The following is a 25,983-nucleotide window of genomic DNA, read 5'->3' as shown; positions in this document are numbered from 1 at the left end:
TTGCTGAAAGGAATGAGAGATTGATTTTTGGATGTGCAAAAGTGACATTGTGATTTGCAGACTGAACCAGTAACTTTCTGAATTTCAATTCTATTCTGAGAAATACCCCAAAGTGACTGAGAGGGGGGAAAAAGTAAAACCATTTATTACTTTAATCCCGGTTCACTGCTTTGCTGCTTTGTGTCGGTCTGTCACATAAAATAAAGATAACCCTCCCCCCCCCACAAAAATCAAAGCAGAAAATGAAACTCTGGTGTTCAAAAGAAAAATAATTCTCACACTCTGGTTTCCTTTGATGCAAACCATTTGGTGGGAACGCAAACCAGCGCAGGATCCCTGGAGTCTGCATGTTCTGACACGGGCACATCCTTCTGACTCCCCTCACTCAGTGAGGTCACAGGCCATCTGTCCCACGCTGAGCTGAAGGAGATGAGAGGACAGGCGTGATGTGATCCGTACAGCGTGATCTCCATCTGCAGCAGGAAACAAAAGATAGATAGATAGATAGATAGATAGATAGATAGATAGATAGATAGATAGATAGATAGATAGATAGATAGATAGATAGATAGATAGATAGATAGATAGATAGATAGATAGATAGATAGATAGATAGATAGATAGATATTAAGTTGATGTTAAATATATATACCTTTTATATCCACTAGAGGGAGACAGATTGCCAGACTGTCAGGAAAAAGACAGAGCAGAAACCCTGCCAAAGAAAAACTACTGCTATGTTATTTTAACTACATTTATTAAGGTTGTTCAGATCTAAACACCAGTATGGAAACTTATTTTACTGTGTTACTGCAAAATAAGTTTTGCAGTAACACAAAACTTACTGCATTTTTCCACTTTAGCAAAACTAAAGCTGGGTACGGCATTCAATGTAACAAACCGTAACGACGCTGTCATTTCCTTTGTAGCTAAATAAATGCAACCGTGTCATTGTTTTATATTTATGACACTGTGCAGCTTTTAATAGGACTCAACAATTGTGAACTTCTTTAGCTTTTTTGTGTACGGTCCTCACATCTAGTTCTGTTTCGTCTGCTGGTTGTTATAAGATTAACATTCACGTGGGACAACAAAACCCTCCGCACTCAGTTTGTTTATCTGAATCTATTTTAATTCACATAATCAGGACAAACAGGAAGGTTTGGAGTGAATCATTAAATTGCATGCTAAATGTATGCGAGAATTAGAAATATTCGCACATAACCAACAGAGAGCGATAAATTGTTGCAAATATCACAAATTGTGAATATTGAAAATGGGTTTAAACTTATATCCTAAAAATGTTACTGACACATATAGTTAATCATAGACGAAAGACTTTAATTGCAGTGTTTGTTCCTCCATTTGTGGTTTAATTTTAACTGAAGGGTCACAGATGCTGCTTCTCCACACATCCACAAGTGGAAGCGTCACCAGAAATTGTAGAAGAGCAGTGGAACAGATGATTCACTTGGTTCATCTAACGTGTTTTTTTTTTTTTTTTTTTTTTTAAGACAAGCAGCTTCTTGGTTATTTTAAAATAGCAACCCAAAGGTGTTTATTTGTAGCTCTCTCTGTTTATATATCAGGATTTTAAAATTTGAGCCGTCGCGCATGTGCAGAGAGCGTCGCTCCGCAGCTCCTAACGAGAGAGAGAGAGAGAGAGAGAGAGAGAGAGAGAGAGAGAGAGAGAGAGAGAGCTCCCTCTCGCCTCTCCGTCTTAAGGCCGACAGAAGCAGCAGGCAGCTGCTCGGTGCAACGCAGTCTCTCGGCCGGGGGAGAAACCCAGCAGAAATGTCTCAAAGCGGGAGTCAGGAAACCGTCGAGGCCTCGGACGGCAACAGCAGCCAGCGGACACTGCCGAGTCCGCCGATTGGCAACCGAGTGACTGTGGTGCTCGGGGCTCAGTGGGGAGACGAGGGGAAAGGGAAAGTCGTGGATCTCCTGGCTCAAGACGCGGACATGGTGTGCAGATGTCAGGTAGGTGAGCCCCCGGGCTACAAAGCGCCAGCTGTTACCGGGTTAATGCCCCCCGCAGGTAACCATGGGCGCTAGCTTTCTGTCCCTCACGTCGGAGTCACGCCGCGTTCACGTCACCTCGTTTAATCAGGGGGAGCCAAGCGGAAATAAAAAACCCCTCTTTGACAGCTTCCGACTTCCAGTGTGGGAGTTTCTGACAGTTTCTCCCGCTCAGTGGTGAGAGGAGTTCCGCTACACATTTATACGTCAGGTGTTTTCTCAGAGTTAGCATTAAGCTAAACACTATGAGCGATATGTTGACATATTTTCTCCAGTTTTGCAGAAATGTCTTGAATGCAGCGTTGGTTTTAACAAGCTAAGCAACATCAGACGGAGTTGCTCTGTGTTTGCTAAAGTCACCTTGAATTCTTGCTAGCTGCTTAGCTCTTTAAATACCTGTAATGTAGATGTATTATAGTTATTGTTAAGTATAGCAGCCACATGGTTAATCTCTTCACAGTTTTTTTTGTTTTAGCTACAATGAACGCTTAGTTATTTAGTTAACTAAAGGACTGTTTTTGTTGCCAGAGCAACACCTTCTTCTTAGACTCCCAATACCATTATAGTGGATTATTGTTACACATAATTATTATTCAAAAGTATTTTGTGTTTTAGAAATAGAGATATCTTTTTTGCTAAGAAATATAACCCTGACATTTTTAAATATTATAGAAGAAATAATTCTAGAAGTTGTGGAGTTAATTGAATAGTTCCACTTTTCATTTGCAACAGCTTTTCAGTGCCAAAAAAAAGAGTTTCAGACGTGAATACTATGTCAAGCTAACATTAGATGAAAACAACTAAACGTATGATTTAAAAACCACACGAATCTGCAGAATTCGACAGCAAATTTGCTATGTTATAGTAACAAATATTAAAAAGAATCTTGCTTATAGTTTTTGCTTGTATTGAAGTGACAGTATATAACTTTTACCAAAATATTTTACATATTAAAATTATCACGATGCTATGACAGTATAAAATAAGAGATGTGAAAATATTGAGCCTCTCAGCCTTCTCCCTATGGACCTGCTGTCATCTGAACAAATACACAGCTCTGGCAGAAACAACCAATCAGAGCCAGGAGGAGAGTCTTAACGCTGTCAATCATACTAGTGGACTCACCCTTCACACACTTGCTCTTTGCCATGCTACAGCTTGTTTACCACAATAGAGGATGCCACGAATGCTCAAGTCATTTGTCATTACCACAGATGATAACAGATAAACGATTTTCCTGTAACAATAAGTTGTTTTTCCGCCATTACCACATTCAACAGCACTCACATCAGGTTGATTGACAGTGCAAAGACACTCCTCATGACTCTGATTAGTTGTTTTCGGCCGGTAGTGGTGCTTTTTTTTCCCAGACAGCAATAGTGGCACGGGAAGGAGGTGGAGGAGAGCAATCTTATCACAGATTATTTGTCTCATGTTATACTGTCACAACATGATGATAGTTTTAACAAATATATATACAGTACAGACCAAAGGTTTGGACACACTTTCTCATTGAATTGAATGAGAAGGTGTGTCCAAACTTTTGGTCTGTATATATATATATATATATATATATATATATAAACATATTTTTGTAAACGCTACATACGACCAAATCATTAGGTCTTTATGAGATCAGACCTAATGATTTGGTTTGTTCTAAAAATCACACATGGTTTTATTTATTCGTTTTGAAATGTTTTATTGGCTCTAGTGACCTTTATTTGAGAGTGTTCAGACATGGGGAAGACATGCATTAAAGGTCATCAGGCTGGGATTAGAACCTGTGATGGCCCCATACATGGGTTGTGCTTTACCCCTGCACGCCGCTTTTATTTATTCTTGACAGCATGGATTCAACATGCTGTCATTAAATATTTTGGTCCATACTGACTTGAGAGTATCGCACTGTTGCTGCAGATTTGTTGACTGCGCAACTATAAAGCTGATCTCTCTTTCTATCACATTCCATTGGTTTAGTATTGGATTGAGATCTGGTGACTGTGGAGGCCGATGAAGTTCAGTAAACTCATGCCATGTTCAAGAAAGCAGTCTTGAAAGTAACTTTAGCTTTGTGACGCAGCGCAATGTCCTGCTAGAAATGCTCATCAGACGATGGGAGCACCTTGGCCAAAAAGGGATGGATTCATTGATGTTAGCAATAATTCTCAGATTGACCGGCATCTGCACAATGTCCAGTTGTTAGTGAATGGCCCAACGTGGACCAAGATTATCCCCCCAACTCTACTCTACTGTATTGCCACTACCTTGAAGTATCTCTATGGAGCTATAATGTCTTATTTTGGAGAACTTGTACTGTAGGATTCCAACTCTTGGCTGACATGGGTGGCACTCTGTTCGAACTACTGCTGCCATAGCTTGTCTGTTTAAAGGCTAAACATGTTGAGGCTTCAATTATCATGTTCTGTTTACCTCGGTTGCAGTGAATGATTGCTTTAATGCCACCTTTCTATCATCTTAATACAGTTTAGGGTCTTTGATCTCACACGTCATATTAAGTTTGTCTACATAACTGCCAGTCAGTGGATTCTCTTGTTTTAACCATTTTCTGTAACTCTGAGATGAAGATCGTTGGTGGAAGTTCCAGTAGAGCACCAAATACAATGCCATGTCCCAAAGTTATTTAATTAAATCCTTGTATTTCTTATGTGTTTATGCTTTAAACTGCAGGAAGTCATCTTCAACCCATGTATGACTGGAATCGTCAAGTTCAGGTTTAACCGGCCTTTTAGAGTAATAACAAAAGCCATGTATTAAATTTGCCTTTAAAGTACGTATCCGTTCATATATATTTATACACAACATATTTACAGTATGCAGTTTAGTTTCTTGTATATACTATTGTAAGCCTTTGTGTGTTATGCTAACGATGCAGGTCAGTGTCTGTGCATTTCTGCAGAATGCAAAATAGCAGCATCGCAAAGTACTGGAATGTATAACAGACTATTATGTTTCCAAGTGCCATTCATAGATAGTCTTTAGGCCAAAATATTAGGCCAATCAGATTCACCCACACTTCCCTGAAGGCCTGGTGTTGAATTAGAGACAGAGGCTGAGATGCTGAAGGATAGCTGGAGTCGTAAGCGTCTTGATTTCAGAAGGCATTAGAAGTCACATCAGAGTTTATCATATTCAACAAGGGTATTGTGTAATACATGTTTTAAAAATGGCAGACAGACCATTGTAAGCCGGTATGAATAATGATGCAAAAATAAGGTTCAGAGTGGTGAACCAGTGACTATAGAAAATACTGTTATGCATCATTTTCTGATGGCTGCTTTTTGTTTGCAATAAGTTCTTAAAGCCATTGCTGTCTTAGTAGCAGTAACAGATAATGTGCAAGTTATTCACACACACACGAACAAACTATGAGAATGAAACAGCAGTGTGGGCAAACACAATGCCCACCTGGTGTATGAACCCCAACTCGTATATAATTACGTTAAAACTGCTCCTGATGTCCAACTTTATCTGCTCATCCTGATGGTTTTCCACTGAATTGCCTGATTTCAGGCACTTCAAAATGGAAAATGATTTCCATTTTGTTTGACATTATAAACACTCAAAAATGATCTCATATGATTCGGTAATAACAAATTTGAGTCAGATATTGGGGGTGTTGTGATAAACAGTCGTATTGTTTTGGACTAACGGGAAATGGCTGCAGCGCAAATTAAGCCAACTCATTACCAACTTGTGTGCTAAGTGTCCATACATGCCTCCAGCTTGGAGTCAGATTTTATCAAATAAATTTGCACGAGATCTGGCTTCTCCATGCAAATCAGGTGAGACCCTGACATACTACGAGTTTTTGCCTTGGACAGTTTCAACTCCCAGCTCTCCACCTATGATTGGGGTGATTGTTTTCTTTGATCTTCAGAAAAAAAGACTAGATGTGATCGTTGGTGAAAGCAACAGAGGTGGGATGAAGTAAAATGTATGAAAAAGCTTTTTTTCTGTTAGTGGCTTAGAGTCACATATTTAATCAGAGGAGAAGCCTGCGGTCTGGCTGTCCTGTTGCAGACTATACAGTGTATTCAGACCACTTGTAACGTCCTGTATTGATCTGTTTTCCAGGTCATAAAAAAGGAACATATATTCTTGTCTAGCCAATCTGGGAATGAAGAGATTTTTTGGGGGCAACAGAGTCTCTCAGCTAAAATGCTCTTTATTAGTTTTGGTTTATTGGCTTTTATTTATCTCCTATTTAGGACGTCTCGTTCCAAGTCACTCAGCCTAATCATATAATGTTATTATTAGCAAATATTGTTCTATAGCCAAAATTTTAAGCTCAACACAATCTTCCTCAGCTGGCTGGGGATAACGGTGGTGTTTATCTTTGGAGTGCTCCGAATATCTGTTCAGAGAGCTATTAGTTTACTCTGATGATAACAAGTTGACATAACAAGTTCTACTTCTAAGTGCCTTTCCACAGTCAGTCTTGCCAAGAATGTAGCTGGACATAAAACAAGAAAACAGGTATTGGCTTCCTGATCCGCTTCCTTTCCATGCCTTGTTGGATGTGTACGTTTAATATGGGGGGGAGATTCTCTGATACGTGAGTACGCTGTGGTGAGCTGAAAGAGATAGTGTCGATCTTTTTATAAAATCGGCTCTGTAAGCAGTTTTTTTTCTTGGTGTTTGTTACAGCATAAGCCTCTGAGAGTAAGGGCAGCATGTAGAAGAGAGAAAATACGTGAGAATAATTGTAGGACAAACAATTATATTTTATTTCAGAAAATATAATTGTTTAGCAGTTAGTACATCTGGTTCCCTAGCTGCTCACGCCCTCATTTCTTCTGCACACCATGTATCAGGTTTTTGGGTGTTGGTCAGACAAACGGAGCACATTAATGCGTCTTGTTGCCTTGGAGTCTGGTGTTTGATTGTGAAAACACCAAGGCGACTCTCTGGGAGAACTGGGTGTGAAGCAGGTACTATTGCTCTGTTGACCCTTGACGTTGAGTAAACAGAAGCTGAATTTCTCTATAGGTCAAACCTGAAATACGTACCTGTCCTCCAAAGCACAATTAAGGTATTTTCTTCTTATGGCTGTTAATTAACCTGTGTTATCGAGATATTTAATCAATTTTGATTCTGCACCATATAAGAGGTCAAAAGTATTTGGCTAACCATACAAATAAAACTACAGTGTCCTATAAATAAAAATATTGTGACATTCCTAATTTCTTCTTATAGCTGCTTCCATAGGGTACCATGTTTTCCAGACTATAAGTCATACTTTTTTTTATAGTTTGGCGGGTCCTGCGACTTGTATTCAGGTGTGACTTGTATATGTATTTTTTTCCTCTTCATGTTAAATATTTATTCATACTGATGGACATCAGGATTAAACATTACCATCTGCAGCCATGAGGAAAGCTAATCGCAGGCTAAAAGCTAGACATCCAAAACTGGAGGAAGAAGTCCACTGTGGGTAAATAAAGAACGTGCTTTTGATGTTCTAACGATCTGTGCTACCTCATTGGTTTTCTTACCGTAGCACATCTATCTCTATCTGTCGGTGCTACCTGGTTTTCGCGACTGCTGATGACTTTCCCAACATATTTGAGTAAATTAGAGGCTCACCTGTGGAAAGTATTTCACCTGGAACACACTGCTCTCTTGTTTGACAAGCTCAGGAAGAAAACAGGTTGTGTGTTCTAGAGACGAATGTATTTTGGCCCAAAATGTGTAGATTAACCCCAAAATTTAGCAAAAGAGCTCGTGAAGATTTTGGCTGATTATGGTGACACTGAAATGTGTCCTGTACCGACATGGATTTAAAGGCCACTCAGTGAGGAGGAAGTAATTTCTCCAAAAGAAACACATAAATGAAAGATTGCAGTTTGCAAACACACACACGGACAAAGACCTTCGTTTTTGGAGACATGCTCTATGTCTGATGAAACTGTTTGACCGTAACGACGGGATGCTGTAGTGTGGGGAAGTTTTGCTTCAGGACTAACTGATGCACTTCATAAAATAGATAGAATTATGAGGAAAGAACTTTATGTGGAAATATTGAAGCACCCAGGAAGAGGAAGCCTTTTTTCATTATTGTTTTATTCTGCATATGTACATGTCTGCTTCCAACAGTACATCCCTCACTTTTAAAATTTTTGTAAAAAGAAATTGGGAAACTCTGCCACTTTTTTCCTCCATGATGCACTTGTCAACTTTGTTTTACTATGTTGCGTAAAAATCCCTTGCAGACTACCTCAAAGTTTGTGGTTGTAATATTGCACAATGCGACAAAGGGGCATGAATACTTGAATACTTCCGCAACGACCAGAATACATTACAAATACATGTGTAATCATAACGCGTGCTATAGCTGAACTGTATGGATTGTTGCAGAAACAGAAGTTCCTGTTCTGTTTTTTACTTTGACACTGTGCGAGCATACCATCAAAACGCACTTCATGTTCATAAAACATGAACGCATTTGTTGCTTCACCCAGCTTCAGTGTCGGTTGCGAAAGAATCCTTTCACAAGAATCCTTTGAAAAAGAATTCTTCTTGGAAGAATTTTTTCAAGAATTCTTTCAAGAATTTCAAGAAGTAATGACACGTTTAATGCAAAATTGTACTAAAACTTCCATTAAAAGTCCATTAAAAGTGTAAACTTTGCACTAAAAGTGTCATTATTTACTGAATGACACTTCATGACAACAGTCGTAGACATTCACGAAGACTCCTTCGTGTTCATAAAAGATGTTATGTCAGTATTAGGCCAGTCTCATACACACCCCTTCAAATAAAGTGTTACCAAGAAAGCATTCTTTCATTAAAGAAAGAAAGACATTTTACATTGTCTTTATCAGAGTGATAGGGTGACATTAAACGTCCACAATGTGACTGAATTTATCAAGGAGCAGAGGTAAGGGAGTGTAAGATCAGACCATTTTAAAGCAAATCAGAATAGTTTCAAATTGAGCTTTACCACACTTGTCTTCCAGCAAACAGTTCAAATCCTTGTCTGATGGATGTAGGTATATAAGATAAAATCAGGAAGATTTTCCATTGAATAGGGCAAACAGGGAGAATAAACCTTTACGCCTTAAACAGATGGTTTCAGTCCATCAAGCTTTCGAAGATTGGGAGGATGACTTGAAGAAATATATCAGATGTTGCACATTAACAAGGTTGGTTATGGTTTGTTGAGACACAACACTGGACACACTGTGTCTTTCTAGACACAACACTGAACTTTAGCAATAGGAAAAATACTGAAAGTTTGTTTATCTTTTGAGGAACCAGAGCGATTTTATACCCATACCTTTGGAACGCATAAGTATAAATTTTTGTAATTGATCTGGTGTTTCTATGCTTTTAAATATATGTATTTTGAAAGTTTTATGTGGCAATTTACCTCTGTTGGCTAAAATGTCTGGGTAGATGCAGTGATAGGCAGAGGAAATGAACTCCAGAGACAGTGAAGAATACGTTTAGTGGTCGCTTTCAGTAAGAATTGTTAAGAACTGTGACCACCCCGTTTCACTTTGGGTCGATGTTCAACCCACACTTGATTATAGTGACACCCACAAACAGCGCAACAAGTTTCGTACCTTGCTGGGAAATGTTTTTTAAGTGTTGGGTTATTTCATCATATTTTTCTCAATCATATCCAGGATGATGATTTCTTTATAGTACTAGTTTTTAAACTATGCTTATTTATATGTATATATATATATATATATATATATATATATATATATATGAACATTATCATATCATGATATGATTTACATTTTTCTGTGCTGCCTCTCCAGCACTGCACAGCAGCAGGTGTCGGACCACTAACAGTTCAGTTTGTTATGACTGGAATGAGGAGGTTCTGGGTCACGGGACCGTATGAAGCAGAGCCCAGTTCTTTGGTTCTGCTGGGGAGGGATGTGTCGTAAAAGCGCTTTCTAAAAAGGAGAGGCATCTCTTCCCAATCATGTGTTGCCCTCTACACCTGCAGGGTACGTTGCTGGCCAAGAATAACTTTGTGGTAGAAGCACATGCTAGCTTTGATTTATGTACTTACAGACTGCAGAAAGGGGAGCAAATCCTGGTCCAGGGATGAACTAAAGACAAAAGAGGCAAAGAGAAAAATGGATCTGCAGTTAAATTTAGCTTAGGTTTTTTTTTCGTCTCATATTTTCCCAAGCTGCTTTTATTGGGGCCTGCCCATAGCAATGCATAGGGATATAAATCTCTATGCATTGCATGGCAGGCACCTATTGTTCTACACCTCAAAATAACTGCTGCCTCCTACTACCGTTAATGCGGCTCGTACCGCTGCGAGCCCACCCACAAAAGTGGTATCAAAACGTGCGGCTTATTCCCGGCATTGGAGCTATTATTTTTATAAGGAATTGGACTTACGATGGCGACGTAAAAAGCGAAAAACGAGCCAAATTTCCAACTGCCAAAACGCAGAGCATAACTGACACCAACTGCCACTTTTTTAGAGTGAGAAATGAAGAGAATTTTTGAGCCCAAAATAATTTTGAAATCGCCATCACGCCCACAAATATCGCACGATTGGTATCAAACTCGGTCCTGACATTGATACGCATGCCTGCTCCGGTAAAATGTTTTCGAAATTTCTCTAGGGCTTACGGTTTTCTGTCACGGTGCTTCAGAGCAAAGTCATGCGACAGGATTTTCTGTCGCTCTCTCAGGCTCTCTCCCATGTATTTTCATATATTTCTCAAAAATTTCAGATCTGGGCACACCATTTCTTTCTCTTATCGCTGTTAATACTGTGAGTGACGTAGAGATATGAATTGCGGGACTATCGGAGACGACAAATAGCCCTCTCATACGCTTCAAACGCTTTTCGAATATGTATTACGGTTCCCGAACGGGAAGGAGTTGTTTCCAATGCTTTTTTTAGTTCAAACTGGCTGGCTCAAACAGAGAATTGTCTCCCCCTGCATGTTTCACTCACAGCTGACAGTTGGCAGAGAGAATTATTTACCATAGCAACGGAACGGAACTCAGGAGGCTATTGGCTGCTGGTTAGGACTACAAATACGCATCACTGTAGTTCTAACTATAGTGGAAGACCAGGAGGACTGAACTGGCCTTTACAACTACTTGCTGCTATGGGCTGTATTTAACTGATTTAACTCAGTCACCGTTACACATGGGATTAGTTTGGAACATTAAAATGAAGCATACTGAAAATTTCAAAATAAAAGCCTTGAATATTTTTACATCATGTTATTGCTCTTTTTGGCTTTATGTGACTTTTTTATTAAAAAGCACTGATACACATGGGATTAGTTTGGCCTTTTGAAATGAAGCATAAAGAAAATTTCAAAATAAAAGCCTTCAATATTTTTACATCAACTACTTGTGTTTTGAGCATTATATAACTGATTTAACCCAATGACTATTACACATGGGATTAGTGTGGACCTTTGAAATTAAGCTTAACAAAAATTTCAAAATAAAAGCCTCAACATGCCCCTGAGGTTAGTGCACCGCCTGCGGCGGTGCAGTAATATTATTCTGCATTATCTTTTTCTCCCAGGTTAGGGAACTGCCTTGCGCAGCAAGGCAGTTCATTAGCATTAGCATTTTAGCTTAAATAAGCTATTAGCTATTTATTTGACTTATTAGCCATGTTTAGTATACTGAATGGAGTAAGTCCATTATAGAGAACATCCTAGTGATGTCCCACATGCTAGTGACAGCAATGATGCTAACATTAGCATGTTTGCTAATTTTAGCTGATACACTTACTTTATCATACTGAACGGTGCAAGTACATGTTAGTCAACATTCTTGTCATTGTCCTCATATGATTGCAGCTTTCTTTAGCATTGATGCTAATTTCTAGCATCATAACGCTGGGTCCAAACCGACGGGCACACTTTGGCAGGCCCCGGTTAAATTTCTTCAGAAATTTTCTAGTTTAATTAGTTGTGGCATTTTTATCAAACTCCCAGAGTAATCCAGGTGTTCAGTTTCATTAACCAATTTCTCAGGTTGGTAATAATATCCTCACCTCTAAGCTGTCAGATGTCCCACTTTGTGATGCAACGATGTAAAAAACTCAGTGTTAATGAGCTAAGTGATGGCGTTTCAGTAATTATGGGTTCACTAACATGCATTGATCAATAAATCGATTTTCTATTCGGTGACTTTGGGTAGTGGGACAAGGACAGCACGGCCATTAAATGCTGCTAAAGGTGTAACTGCTCTCTCTCTCTCTCTCTGTGCAAACATGACAGCCAAAACCGTGACATTCAGGTTTTTCATTAGTTACATCTGGAGGTGAAGACCGTTGGAGAACCAAATATTCTTCCTCCAGCTACAGTTTCTTTACTGAGTGTGACTCATCCTCAGGAGTTGAGCAGTGAGGTTTAGACTTTCGTTTTATCATGCCAATAGGAACACCCAAGTCCTGCCCGGACATGTAGGATTGGCTTTGGGTGTGCACCATTTGGATTTTTTCAGACAATAAACAACATGCCAACAATCCACTGAAGTTGTGTTATATCTGAAAGATCCTGTGGGCTCAACAATACAAACAGAAAGTGTCCTGCTTGCTGCTACTCGTCAAACGATTCAGCCTGAATGTTTCTTTTAAAAAAACAGAAAGCGTCCAGCAGGCCTCTCTGTATTTCTGTTGCTTCTCCTCATCGGCTTTCTGCTGCTTCTCTGCAGGGCGGCAACAACGCCGGACACACGGTGGTGGTGGACTCTGTAGAGTACGACTTTCACCTCCTACCCAGCGGCATCATCAACCCCAAAGTCACCGCCTTCATTGGTGTGTAAGAGCAGCACACTCTCTTCCTCTTTCTTTCTTTTTTTTTTAATGCAAACTACGTGCATACATTCAGGCACACTAATAAGGGCTTCCTTCACAAATTTTTTTTTTTTAGACCAAATTGATCAAGATATTACCTTTTGAAAAATCCATTTTAATGACTGCTACAGAGACTGTGAGCAGCTTGACTCAGCGCCAAGCTGCGGGCTGCATCACATCCACTCATCTGCACTAACTTCATTAGCTAATGGAGTCCCAACTCTTCCTTTAAGGCTCCCAGACGCTCCACACATTTGCGCTTCAACATGCAGCTTAATCGCGTCTCCTTCTTTACTTCTCTACTTCTAAAGTGCATGAAGTCTCTACTTCATGCACTTTAGTGCTTCTCCGTTTGAGAAGAGTCTCTTGTAGTGTTTCAGTTTGTCTTGTTTCCACACTTTTTTTTTTGCACATCCATATTTTCTACCTATGTTCTTTATTGGTGGAGGGAGGGATTTTATTGTATTGTTTATCATTTATCGTGATAAATTTGATTGTACACTTACAGTTGTGGTGAGCTGTGTCGCTAATGGCATGATTGACACATTAGTTTTGGGCTTTTAATAATGCTTGTCGCCTGTCTTTTCTTAAGAGTGCACTGATTATAAAACACACTGCTATGAGGTTTTTTTTCCCACCTGCGTCTCCCGGTAACTCCAGAAACTTTATTTGACCTACAGTATTTTCCCATTCAGCAACTACAAACTCTACCTCCAGAGTTTTATTCTTGAACTGCAGTCGCAAATTCTGGCAAAACAAAGCTGGTTTTTAAAGTGAAGTCATTTCTTTTAACTTTTCCTTCTTTACCTTGCTTGGCGATTCCACTCAAGTCGCTTACCACCTCCTACTGTCATGGAGTATTTACAGGTTCTAACATAAGCCTCTGTTTGAGCTTATTTAAGCTGCTTCAAGCAGCACAACAATTCTGCAGATGTACTCTTTTTGCTTATCAGTCAATGCTTTGGCTATTCACACTCTTGAGTTATATAATAAGTCGGTTATATAAGTCGATATAATATTGGTAAATTTTGTGTATCGACTATAACAAGAATATTATCAATGGTTATCAATATAGGCTGAGACTTCCAGACTGGTGCGTTCCTAACAATACTAAATATTATTCAGGTAATCAAATTTATAATTCCCTGAATCATCCTTGCACCTTCTGGTTGTCTATTTGTTACAAAGTTATCAGAAACTGTGAACATAACCATCCTCTCTTCGGTGGCTGTTTCAGGAAATGGTGTTGTGATCCACCTTCCAGGCCTGTTTGAAGAGGCTGAGAAAAACAAAGGCAAGGGGAAAGGTGAGTGAAATACATACAGTATGTTTTACATGTTTTTGAAAAAATAAAAATTATACCAGTTTACAACAGCGTGTTGTATTAAAACCCGAGAGATTAAGGGTATTCCTCTGTATGTTTAGGCCTGACGGACTGGGACAAAAGACTGATCATCTCCGACAGAGCTCATATAGGTAAGCCCTGCCAGCTCTGCCTCTTTGCTGTTTTTCTGGGGTGGGGGGAAAGGGAATGTGTGTGTGAACGCTGGAATGTGTGCATATTGGTGTATGTGTGAGTCCTGCTTTCTCTGAGGTGTGTGAGAGTGTGTGTCCCCTCTCTCCCTCCTCCGCAGTGTTTGACTTCCACCAAGCTGTCGATGGCGTTCAGGAACAGCAGAGGCAAGAGCAAGCAGGCAAGAAGTAAGAAACCTGTTACTTAGAAAGATGGTTGTAACACACACACACACACACGCTCATCCAAACATATCCGTACACATGGACAATGTAAACAAACATGTAGGGTTTAATTTTTTATTTTAACGTACATAAATCTTGTAAGTTGGTATGGCTTGGTCTCAGATTATCAACAACCTAAAGAATAGATATAATTTACACATAAATTGAAAGCAAAAGTAAAGCCTGGTGGCCCGCTGGGGGGAGCCCTACAGAAAGTTGACTGGCAGTGCAGACGGATAGTTTGAGAAGTGTTTAGTTCCTGTGTGGACCCCTGGATTCATAAACCCCACCATTCTCAATCACTTCTGCTTTATGCGTCAGTATCTTTAGAGACTTAAATCTACCTCTAACCCTTATGCCATCCCCAAACTTAAACACTTACATGTCCGTCAAATGTACCGTATGTTCCTGATATTAAGTCACACTTCTTTTTCCATCACTTGACTGGTTCTGTAACTTATAGGCAGGTGCAACTTCTGTTATTTTTTCTCTCTCTCTCTTCACGATGCCTTTTTGACTCACTCTTTAAATGTTATCACCTGCAGCTGCAAAGTAATCACAGACTGAAAGCAAGATGGCCAGAGCTGAAAGAACAAGTCCACAGATGGGTTCTTGAAGAACATGCTGCAGGGAGAGGCTTGTCAGTGGTGCAATTATGCCTCCATACCATGACAGTTGTCACGAATGACATTTGTATTCATTTGAGATGGGATTCAAATGACTTTGCGTTACCGCTTCATACAATGCAGCCGCCTCTCTATCAGAGGTGTGTCAGAAACTGCCAATTGGCTTCTAACCAAAGGTTCACCGTTTCCACACGTTTGTTGAAAAACAGGAATATCAACTTCATATCAACAACATGGACGAGGTCCCTGTCACGTTTAACAATTTCAAAATAAATGATTCATGCAGTCGTATTCAATGAAATATCCCGACTCCCGATGACTCTTGTTTGTCAGAATAACAGCAACTTCTGAAAATGTTATACTTTTAAGCCGGTATAAAGCATACTTTTCATTAAACTGCATTTTTGTTTTTAAGAATTTTAAAAATATATATTTTTGGTCTAGTGTAATATTCTAAATTTTAAATGTTGTGTTTCCATTAGCTGGAAATGAAAAAAATTATCATAATTAACAGAAATAAAGGCTTTTAAACTTCCAACTGAAAATAATTAAACTATAAATGTGTCTCACATAGTGGTAAAGTTCCTAAAATAAATCGGCTTTTCTATAACATTATATTTTATTGAATGGGTCTGAAGTCCAGTGTGGCTCATATTATGTGGTTTTTATCCTTTCCATGATGCATTTTTTGACTGATTCGTCTTATCAGAGCAAGTTATAGTCCGGAAAATACGGTACATTGTTTACTATCCAGCAACCAGGTCAGAACCTGAACAGGATTTGTATTGCAGATCCACAGGGGGAAAAAAAGTTCCTACAGTTTCAGACAGTGAGGTTTTAGATGGGCGTTCAGAGGCTATATGTTATCGTACAGCTGATAGCATATAACTATGCTAAAACTAAAGTTTTCTCTCTATAAAGTCATAGAAAACTTTAGTCACTGACACATTCTCCTCTCTCTCACTTAGTAATTTGAACCTTAGAAACAGTATGCAGATTTTTATTTTGCAGATTTAGCAGTAACCCTTTAAAATTTGTACATGATAACATAGCTTACTAAAGTAGACAGACAAATATGTTGACATCTAGGATGGTGCTGTGGGAGTTTATTTTACGTACAGAACACATCGCTTTAAAGCTGCCTTGAAAAGCATTTTTTGTTAGTGTAATATTTTCATTTGTGAGCAAATTTAGATAAAGATTGTTAGAACAAAAGACTTGGATAGTTTGGTTTGTTGCACCATCTTTATGAAAAAAACTTTGACTTCTTTAAAGGTGCAGTTATTCCCGTTTTTATATAAACTTTTTCTTGTTACTTGGTTTCCTACTGCTAAACAATGACTGCTTGCTTAAGGGGGCTTTAAAAGCAATGAGGTTAAATGTGTTGCTTTACCAGCACATAAATGTCTCCTCATTTCTCCATTAAAAACTTATTGTTACACTTAATCCAGCTGGTAAGCTAAATATAAGGTGTTAAATGAAATTTGTTAGCAATAAAACTCTGATAGGTAATTGTCATTATAAGTTGTTTTTCTTGTGAAAATGAGCTGCTGTTCTATTCTCACGTTTCTTTAATAAAGTAATATCTAGTTTTAGTGATCAGAGGAAAAGTCTAATGAAACTAACCATCAACTCATCTATGCTGATGAACAATAAATTCACCTTATACAGATTTTTCTTTAAATCTTGGATAATCTTTATCTGATTCAAGAACTTAACTCCCTGCTTGTATCTTGAGATTTTTTTTCTTTAGAACAAATCATAATGACTTTGCAGCTCATCAACCAAAGCACAAATACTCCCAGCGAATCTGTGCAAGAGGCAAAGCGATCACATGCTGTAATGACACAGCTGTTACAAGCTTTCAGCTGTTTGATGCGTCAGGCTGGTGGATTCTGCTGGAGTCGTTTCACACAGATCACTTTCATACAGAACCTTAAACGTACCAGGCTAAACATATTCCAGGAATTACAAACGGTCGGGATCATTCAGTATTATCACGTTTACACGTTTAAAGCTGCATAACTTTTACTTTCAACCACATGTATTTTTATTCAAAATACAGTTCGATGTCAGCTTCCATAAAGACAAAGAAAAGCAGAAATCCAGAATTAAAAAATAAATGAACTTTTTTAGATTGGATGATAAGGGGTTATTTTTTTCCGACAATCACTGTTTCAGTTTCCTAAGGTGTGTGTCTGCTAACCATAACCTAAGATTTCTTCAGTTTTGTGTTGCAAGTTACAATGAATGAAACTGTACTTGGGTTATGTTTAAGGCAGTGGATATAAATATTATGTTTACTTCTACATTTTATAATTTGCTGTTAATCAAACCATAAAAAATATATGAAATAAAAATCAATCCTTTCAGAAAATTACCAATTAGAACATTCTTTAATAGCCTCTTAACTTCATTTATGAAGTAAAAAATAAGATAATTTTTTTTTTTTTTTGTAGTAGTAGTTGTGGTAAATCCACATTAGCTCTCCACTGTGGTATACATGGTGAGTGGATGTTTCACACTGAGTGGGGCTTCAAGTGAAACTCTATATTCACAGAGGATCTTTGTCTATTTCTGGTCTGTAGTTTGCATGTTGGCTCAGCAAATGTCGCTGTGCTGAAGCTTCCTTTTAATAGAAGGACTTATCGGATGTACACGTTGACATGGCATGTTGTTGAAATGCAAATGTGCATTTTGCTTCATTTGTTTTCTAATACTCTTTCTCTGACACTGTGCTGTATTTAAAAGGTGAACTTCTGATAATTCAATAGCTAGAGAAGGTATTTTCTGTCGCTTGGAAGTTGAAGATGTATCTGTAAAATATTAAAATAATAAATGTCTGATCAGCTAATTGGACACGGTTCTTTCTGTGTCTGCTCGGTTTCCGTCAGACTTGCTGATTGGTTAAATGACAAGAGTTTCACGTGTGATTGCATGACGAACTCTGTTGCTGTAAAATGGTAAGGTGTGAATTAACGTGAATGTTTTTTGTTAATTATCTCCTCCCTTCTCTGCTCCCGGCCCTGCTCAGCCTCGGGACGACCAAGAAGGGGATCGGTCCGGTGTACTCGGCTAAGGCGGCACGCAGCGGTCTCAGGATATGTGATTTACTGGCCGACTTCACTCAGTTCTCCGAAAGGTCTGTTCCTGCATTACAGGATTTTACTTTCCCCCCTCAGTTAGCTCTGTAACAATCATTTTGTTCACGAGTTTTTAGCATTACCCTGCTTGTTTCTGCCTAATCGGTAAATCAGTAACATTGATATTGGTCATTCTGATCTTTTTTGTTTCATGAAATCCTTTCAAATACAATGACAGACTCTCAAAATCCATATCTCCATTTCTGACCAAAGAAAAAAAGTGTAGTACAACTAACTTTATTGTATGAAAGAAATAACAACTGATATCTTGTTTAGGTCAATTAAAAATAGCAAAAAAGTGAAAGGAGGTTGAAGGTTGGGGGAGATGACTCTCACAAAGCTACAGACAAACCAAATGATAAAGAAAGAAGTTAATGCACATATATACCTATAAATACACAGCAGTCACCAAGCACTTACCATGAGGGAAAATGACTGTTTTCTACTTTAAAAAGCCTTTATTTGTCCTAAAACTTTATTGATGGAGTGCTGTCTAATGATGCCAATGAACGAATAAGTAGCTCAGGTTTATCAGGGTCGGGTAGATCATGGTTAATTTAAAATTTCTCCAAAAGGTTAACGCCTCTCAATAACGTGTTCATGCACAGCCCCTGAATTCAGGAAATCCCAGTAAAGTACGGATAAGATTTTCTTCAACTTATTTGGATATTGCTGAAATGTATTCATTGTGGAAACGTATGACTTTATATATATATATATATATATATATATATATATTTCTCATGATCATTTCACAGAAAAGTGTGCCTAAATTTAACTAATCAGAGCTGACCACCTGTTACAGATACAAAATGCTGGCTCAGCAGTACAAAGCCATGTATCCGACACTGGAGATTGACATAGAAGGAGAGCTGGATAAATTAAAGGTAATTAATAAAAGTAATCTAAACAGGACGGTCATCTAAAACCCTGCTGTGTTTTGGGGGTTTTTTTAAATTAAAGATTGGTTTGTATTTACCTGATTCAGGCCTATGTGGAGCGGCTTAAGCCCATGGTGAGGGATGGTGTGCACTTCATGTACGAGGCTCTCCACGGCCCTCCCAGGAAGATCCTGGTGGAAGGAGCCAACGCAGCACTTCTGGACATAGACTTCGGTCAGTAAGTCAGCACATGTGTGCCTCATCTAATGGTTGCTCTGGTTAGATAACATTAAGATTTGCATTGCTCTTCACAAAAGCCTTCCTGGAGTAATGAGTAGGGATGATGGTAAGTTTCCCGACGTGCTCCTGTGCCCGGGGTTTACGTACCGTCTCACCAGCTGTAACCACTCTGTCACCTTACTGCATGAGCACCAAGGCGACCACTTGCAGCAGTCTGTCAGTCGAGCTGAATTACAGTCATTTTCAGGAATTATCTCACACCTGAACAGGTCCTTTGTTACTGCGAGCACTGACCACACTCAGCACTATTATCAAAACAGCTAGGTTGTCATAAAACCTACCTTGAGTTCCTAGATTGGCTGAAATAATTTTTTTGTGACCTGTGTGAATTTTAACTTGCACAGATTTCTCATTAAAGGGGCAGTATTATGCAAAATTTACTTTTTTGAGCTTTACGCCATGTTATAATGTTACACCTTCATCAAAAAACATATTTGGGGTGTTGCCTTGATTTTTTTTCATGCATGTTTGTCAAATCCTTTGATCTCCCATGGAAACCATTTGGCTGTGTAAAACGCCTGGCTGGATACTGCACGATTTTCGAGGTGCAGCTTCTCCTCAGAGCCTCACAAAGCAACCTTCCCCTGTTCCTCCCTTATGCAACTCCTTCAGACTAGCCAGCAGCAATTAGCAAACACATAGGACATCTGCACATCTGCAGAGCTCGTTATATGAGCTACTTCTCAGTGCAACTCTGGTAAAAATGTTGATAAAGTGTTAATAGAGGAGCAATGTTGTGATGGCTTTCTGACAACTGAAAATAACATTGGTTACGTTAAAATACATAATACTGCCACTTTAAGAATCTTATTTGAAAACGGAAACCATTATTTAGGTGAGCTTTTTTTTTTTTTTTTTAAAGCACATGAAAGCTGAGGGAAACGGCGAGGTATCTGACCTGGTTTGTTTTTACTGACCAAATAATCCTCCAATTATAACCTAAAACCTGAACAAGATGCATATTTATGTGTGTATTTTGTATTTTGTTTTTTGCAGGTACCTACCCGTTTGTGACGTCGTCCAACTGCACAGTCGGCGGGGTGTGCACGGGACTCGGCATGCCTCCCCAGAATGTCGGTGAAGTTTACGGGGTCGTTAAAGCCTACACCACCAGGGTGGGCATCGGTGCCTTCCCCTCAGAGCAGAGCAACGTAAGAAGATACACAACATGACACATTCATGCTTTATGGTCACAGGAGGAGCCCTCAGTTTTACTACCAAACCTAAAATTACTCACCTATAAAAAGACCTATCTGAGTCAAACTACCGTATTGTTCCAAGTCATTGCGAAGTAATAGCTCCATAGGATTACTTATGGAAAATATATTTCTGCATGGCAAATAATTTACCAGCAGGTGTAAATAGAAAAAGCACTGCTTGAACAGCCATGACAAAGTTATTCTTCTTCAGTTTTTGATTTGGAATGAAAAGTGCAGGTTTTCTGTTGATTTTCTCATTCTTTATACATACTGATATTATTTATAACATAGTCATAAGTGTTATTATTCTTTTAGAAACTTGATGTAGAAGTCCAGTTTAAAGAGAGGAGCATTTTGTTGTAAAACAGCACCATCTAGAGGACATGTTGGCACGTTGCTCCCATATGCAGTATATTTTTCATTAAGCTAAATCAGCCTGTAAACTGAGCTTTTAATGGCAGGAGCGTTCTGGGTTTTGCTGCTAGTGGAAGACCGTAGAAAACTCACCTGCGAAATGTTTGTTTCTTTATTGCTGATCAGGAAATCGGAGAGCTGCTTCAGAACCGAGGGAAGGAGATCGGCGTGACCACGGGCAGGAAACGCCGCTGCGGCTGGCTGGACCTGGTGCTCATCAAATATGCACATATGATAAATGGCTTCACTGCGTATGTTTTTTTTTCTGTTTTCCTTTCAGTTTTAGCTTTTTTTTTTAAATGTGAAAGCTATAAAAAGAAATACTTGATTTATTTTTCTTTCATTCGTCTTTTCTTTCAGTTTAGCGCTTACAAAACTGGACATACTTGACGTATTTTCAGAGATCAAAGTGGGCTTGGCGTACAAAGTCGATGGTGAAATTATACCTCATTTTCCAGGTAAGTGCCTGAAGAAAGAAGTTACAAGAAGGAAAATAATACCTCATTGATTTACTTCTACCTTTTACCTCACTGACTTGTCCAAATGTTCTTCACCAAACATCAAATTAATCTCAGCATGCTTTTTCTTCATCAGTGGAGTGTTACGCATTGATGGTGCCTAGAAGCAATCGCAGTACTTTTTCGCAGTGTTTTCATTGAAAAAATTGTACCAGCTTGTTGCTTTTAACCAAAAGAAATGTTGCCTCAGTAGGACTTTTAATTATATATTTACTAAGGAAACTAGTTTTTACTGCTTTTCCAGTATTTTAGTTTTTTTCTTTTTGGCTCAGAATAAGACGTCTAATCAAAACAAAAATCTGATCAGATTGCATTTCCTTTTCCAGTTTGCATGAATCTTGACAGAGAGCCCCAGCTTTTAACGGACCTGCTGTAAGGCGAACGTTTTCAAATTGTCCTCTGCTCTGACTGGTTTCGTGCCAGCCAATCAGGAGGTGTTGCAGCGCGTTGAGGTCCAGTACGAGACGCTGCCCGGCTGGAAGAGCGACACCTCAGCGGCTCGAAGCTTCGCGGAGCTGCCAGAGAACGCCCAGCAGTATGTGCGCTTCGTGGAGGAGCATGTGGGAGTACCTGGTACGGAAACGCACACACAGACACCCCAACACACACGCACACCACGGTGACTAAAGGAAAACTTTTCTGTTGCTTGTTGCTATCATTTTAACCACGCAGCCTTAATGAAATAATACATTTTGAGGATTTCTATTGTAGTTATTTTGAATATTTGAACATTGTTAAGCAATCTTGCATTCCTAAGTGGTTTTCTTTTTTTTTTTTTATCCTGTAATGATCAAAAAGCGTGTACACTCAAACTCTCATCCTACGACTTCCAAAAACTCTAACAAGAAAAATGGCAAACTATTACGGCAAAGTCATGCTTGTGCCAACAAAATGATTACTAATCGATCAGTAATTGATTGATTGCTACGTTTTACGTTGCCACGTATCATCAGGAACTATATTTTAGTAAGAGGTACTTGTTTCTTATTTGGTTCTTCCGCCACTTCATCTGCGGCGCTCCTTTAGGATGTAAAGAGCCTTAAAGTAAATTTGTCAGCAAAATCTCACTTTGAAAAATTATTTTAATATCCAACCTCTGATTTAAATTTCTTTATACAGTAAAGAGGGGAAAACATTAAGAAATTCATATCCTCTCTTCCTATAGTCAATGATTCTTTGTATCAATGATATGTGTAAATTCCAGGTCAGCATATTTAAAAAAAATAAATGAATTTGTTTGCAACTAATATCTCAAAATGGGGCAGCCATTTTCCCAAAGCCTACAGGGTTTTTGTTGATCAATTGAAGTTCAGTGTCTCCAGCTGCATTTGTTTTGATTTCTTGTTTTCTGGTTATCAATAAATCAGTGAAACTGGAGTCACTCATGACAGGAACAATCCTGTTTTACTTTGGGTTCATGTTCAGCATCTGCGTGGTGAAGACAAATTAGGCTTTGGGTGATCAGGGGTGAGATTATCCAAACAGAGAAAACAAAGATTCAGCTAAACCATACACCAGTTACTTTAACGAGATGACTACTTCATATTAATTTTCAGCAGCACTGTCAGGAATAAGCTGGGTGTATATAAGTTTGTTTGTTTTTTAATTGTACTGTACTTTAACAACCTAAAATGATAGTCTTGAAGCATGTTTCATGAGTAATCCATAATTTCCTATTTGAACCTTACTTGCATTCATATTGTAGCGGTAAATAGAGCAAACTCTTTAGAAATCATCTGAAATCTGCATAAAATCCACTTTAGTCCTTCTCAAAGCACATTAAATAATCTACCATTTCTCATCAGTAGAAACCAACTTTCTGCTGCTCGTGCAAAAAGAAGCAATAGAAAACGTATTCAACATGTAACTATTTATGTTATGTGAGGTTGTTTTAACTGGTGTTTTGTGTGTCAACGCAACATTTTATATATGAAATGTTTAAAACCACTGGGAGATCAACAAAGAAGCCTGGGTGAGGACCCGTGTTTATTTTTGCTGCTGCGCACAGTGAGGAGTACGAGGAAGGAGGTCAAAGTTCACTGTTGAAGAACTAGAGCAAAGAGTGGCATCACTGAGTCTCCGTTGCAAAAAACTAATTGTTTTATTGTTTTACATAGAGGTGCCAATAACTTAATATGTTGCACATATCAGCAGCTTTAGGACGAAAGCTTGGATTTCAGCTCCAATGGGATGGGAGGAATAGGAAAGGAAGCATTTTAGGGAAGTGCTGCTTAGTAAAATCACAGTTAATCATGTATAAAGATTCTAGTTTCTTTTGAATTTACTGCATATACAAAAATGTTACGTAGACTTTTAACTCGATATGCAAACCAAACTATCGGCTTCTAACACCAACGTTCCAGCTGGGATTGCCCACCTGCAGGCCACCTCCTCCTTGTTGAGCGTTATCATTTCAAAAGCAGAGATTGTTAAACCCCAGACTCCTCATGAGGTTAATAAAAAATCTTTCCTTTCTCTTCAGTCAAGTGGATCGGAGTGGGAAAGTCACGGGAGTCCATGATCCAGCTGTTTTAGAGGAGCGAAGGCGACGTACCCTCCTTCCTTCATCTCCCTCCCGCCCCACGTTACACACAGCCGACCTACCTGTCTCAAAGACACGACCACTTCTGTTCTTACTGTTTTATCTCCATCGGGCCGGGCCGGGCCGCGCCACTGACGCTGTAGATCGGACTTTCGTCAGACTGAGCACTGCATTTTGAAAGATTTCTCACCATTTTAACATTTTAAACTGAAAGCAAAACACTGTCTGTCCTTCGTTTTTGTCTCTTGTGGGGTTGTAGTCGTTTGTTTTAAAGAAACTCCGTCCGCGAGGAGATCAGGGATCGCTCCGACGCAGACACAAGAACTGTTCTAATCGGTACTGGTGTTTTTATTCTGTCTTGGTTTCTTGCTGTGATTTATTTCTTAATCCCTGTGGCACTTCAGTGTCGGTCGGTTTGAACCGCAGCACTTTAGATGCTCTGGACTCTGTCAGCTTTATATTTTATTCTTCTGTCAGATTTGCACAACATGCGGATAAAGGGATCTTTTAGACTAAAAAAAAAAACCCCAGTCCTTTTGTGTTTTTGTTTTCTCTCAGAGGCTTGCAGTTGTACCGCCTTGTCGTTCAACCGGAAGACGTAACTTTTAAATGTCGTGTAGTCAGCGAAGGTTTCTCCTGACTGCTGATCATAAGAAAGTCCAAATGTCTGTCCATAATGTGGGAATTTTCCATGGAAAGGCTACAGGGAATCCCGAATAGGTAATCTTTTCGTAAATGAGAATAATTTCAGTCGGCTAGGGGTCTTTCTGCTCATATTCATGTGATTTAAATCGTATTGCTTTGATTTCTTTGCACTTTCGCTGCAATGCTCTGTTCATGTGTGAGAAAAGTAACTTATAAACTGATAAAAATAATATTTCATTTATTTCATTGTTGTTGTCTTTGTTTTATCAGAGCTTTGAAAGCCATCCAGAAAAAGAAGCCAGTTCAAATTCTAGTGGATCTGGTTTTATGTTCTGATTTTGAGAAGATAAAAACAAACAACTGATATATAAATGTATAAAATCATCCTCTTAGCATCTGCAGACTTCTAAATGTTGCATTTCTTTACCACAAACCAATTTTTGTCCACATCCTGTCCTCAGACTCTGACACTTTATTTTTTTAAAGGTTAATCAGATGATCGTTTGATTAGTAATCCATAACTTCTTGTTTTTCAAGGATAAACTGGCCACTTTTCAAACACAGGTAACATAATACTTCCCAATCCATTGTATCCATATGCTAGAAAAACGACTTCTAATTTCTTTGTAATGATTTGTAATGACCTATTTGAACCTCTTAAGGGATATTGCAATGTTTTCATTGTTTGCAGCTGTTGGAAAATGTCCTCTTGGGAACAGGAAGCTATTTAAAGCAGAAGATGTGGCATCATTACCTCTTCAGTCTTATTTACAATAAATGACATTGGAACAAGAGTCTAGAAATGAAACATGTCACGTATTAAGAAGTACGCGCAATGAAACATGGACGCATGATTGAAGTCTAGTAACTGTAACACAGACGAAGCACTGTTTGTGAAAAAAAGTTTCCATCTTTACAGAATGAGATGCAACTGTTATTACTAATCCTCTGTACGTCAAATTATACTTCACTACTCATCTAAAGGCTTTAAAGCTACAGTAGATAACTTTTATAACATGCTTTTTACATATTTGTTAAGACTGTCAAGCTCACAGATCACAGGAAAAGCTCAATGTTTCTTTTCAGATGATCTGTGTCATGTTATACTCATGTTATAATAAATAT

General features: G+C 38.7%; 1 protein-coding gene across 3 annotated transcripts; it reads left to right on the top strand.

Annotated features, from left to right (window-relative positions):
* The first annotated feature begins 1,696 nt into the window (after positions 1-1,696).
* On the top strand, positions 1,697-25,095 carry adss2 (adenylosuccinate synthase 2). Of its 3 annotated transcripts, XM_028007990.1 has the most exons (13): positions 1,699-1,980; positions 12,712-12,814; positions 14,091-14,159; positions 14,279-14,329; positions 14,488-14,554; positions 18,251-18,358; positions 19,165-19,246; positions 19,348-19,474; positions 20,537-20,691; positions 21,280-21,404; positions 21,514-21,611; positions 22,095-22,244; positions 24,154-25,095. In XM_028007990.1, exons 1-13 carry the CDS (start codon positions 1,795-1,797, stop codon positions 24,204-24,206), a joined length of 1,374 nt encoding a protein of 457 aa, XP_027863791.1. In that variant the 5' UTR covers positions 1,699-1,794; the 3' UTR covers positions 24,207-25,095. The 3 variants fall into 3 exon arrangements, with proteins under 3 accessions (XP_027863792.1, XP_027863791.1, XP_027863793.1); XM_028007991.1 differs by lacking the exons at positions 22,095-22,244; positions 24,154-25,095 and adding an exon at positions 21,998-22,082 and having other exon boundaries at positions 1,697-1,980; XM_028007992.1 differs by lacking the exons at positions 1,699-1,980; positions 12,712-12,814; positions 14,091-14,159; ... (1 more) ...; positions 14,488-14,554; positions 18,251-18,358 and adding an exon at positions 18,927-18,934.
* The last annotated feature ends 888 nt before the right edge of the window (positions 25,096-25,983 follow it).

This window comes from Xiphophorus couchianus, chromosome 22, assembly GCF_001444195.1.
Source record: "Xiphophorus couchianus chromosome 22, X_couchianus-1.0, whole genome shotgun sequence".
Lineage (NCBI taxonomy): Eukaryota > Metazoa > Chordata > Actinopteri > Cyprinodontiformes > Poeciliidae > Xiphophorus > Xiphophorus couchianus.
Note: the sequence above shows the minus strand (reverse complement) of the source record. Positions and strands in the feature narration are given on the sequence as shown.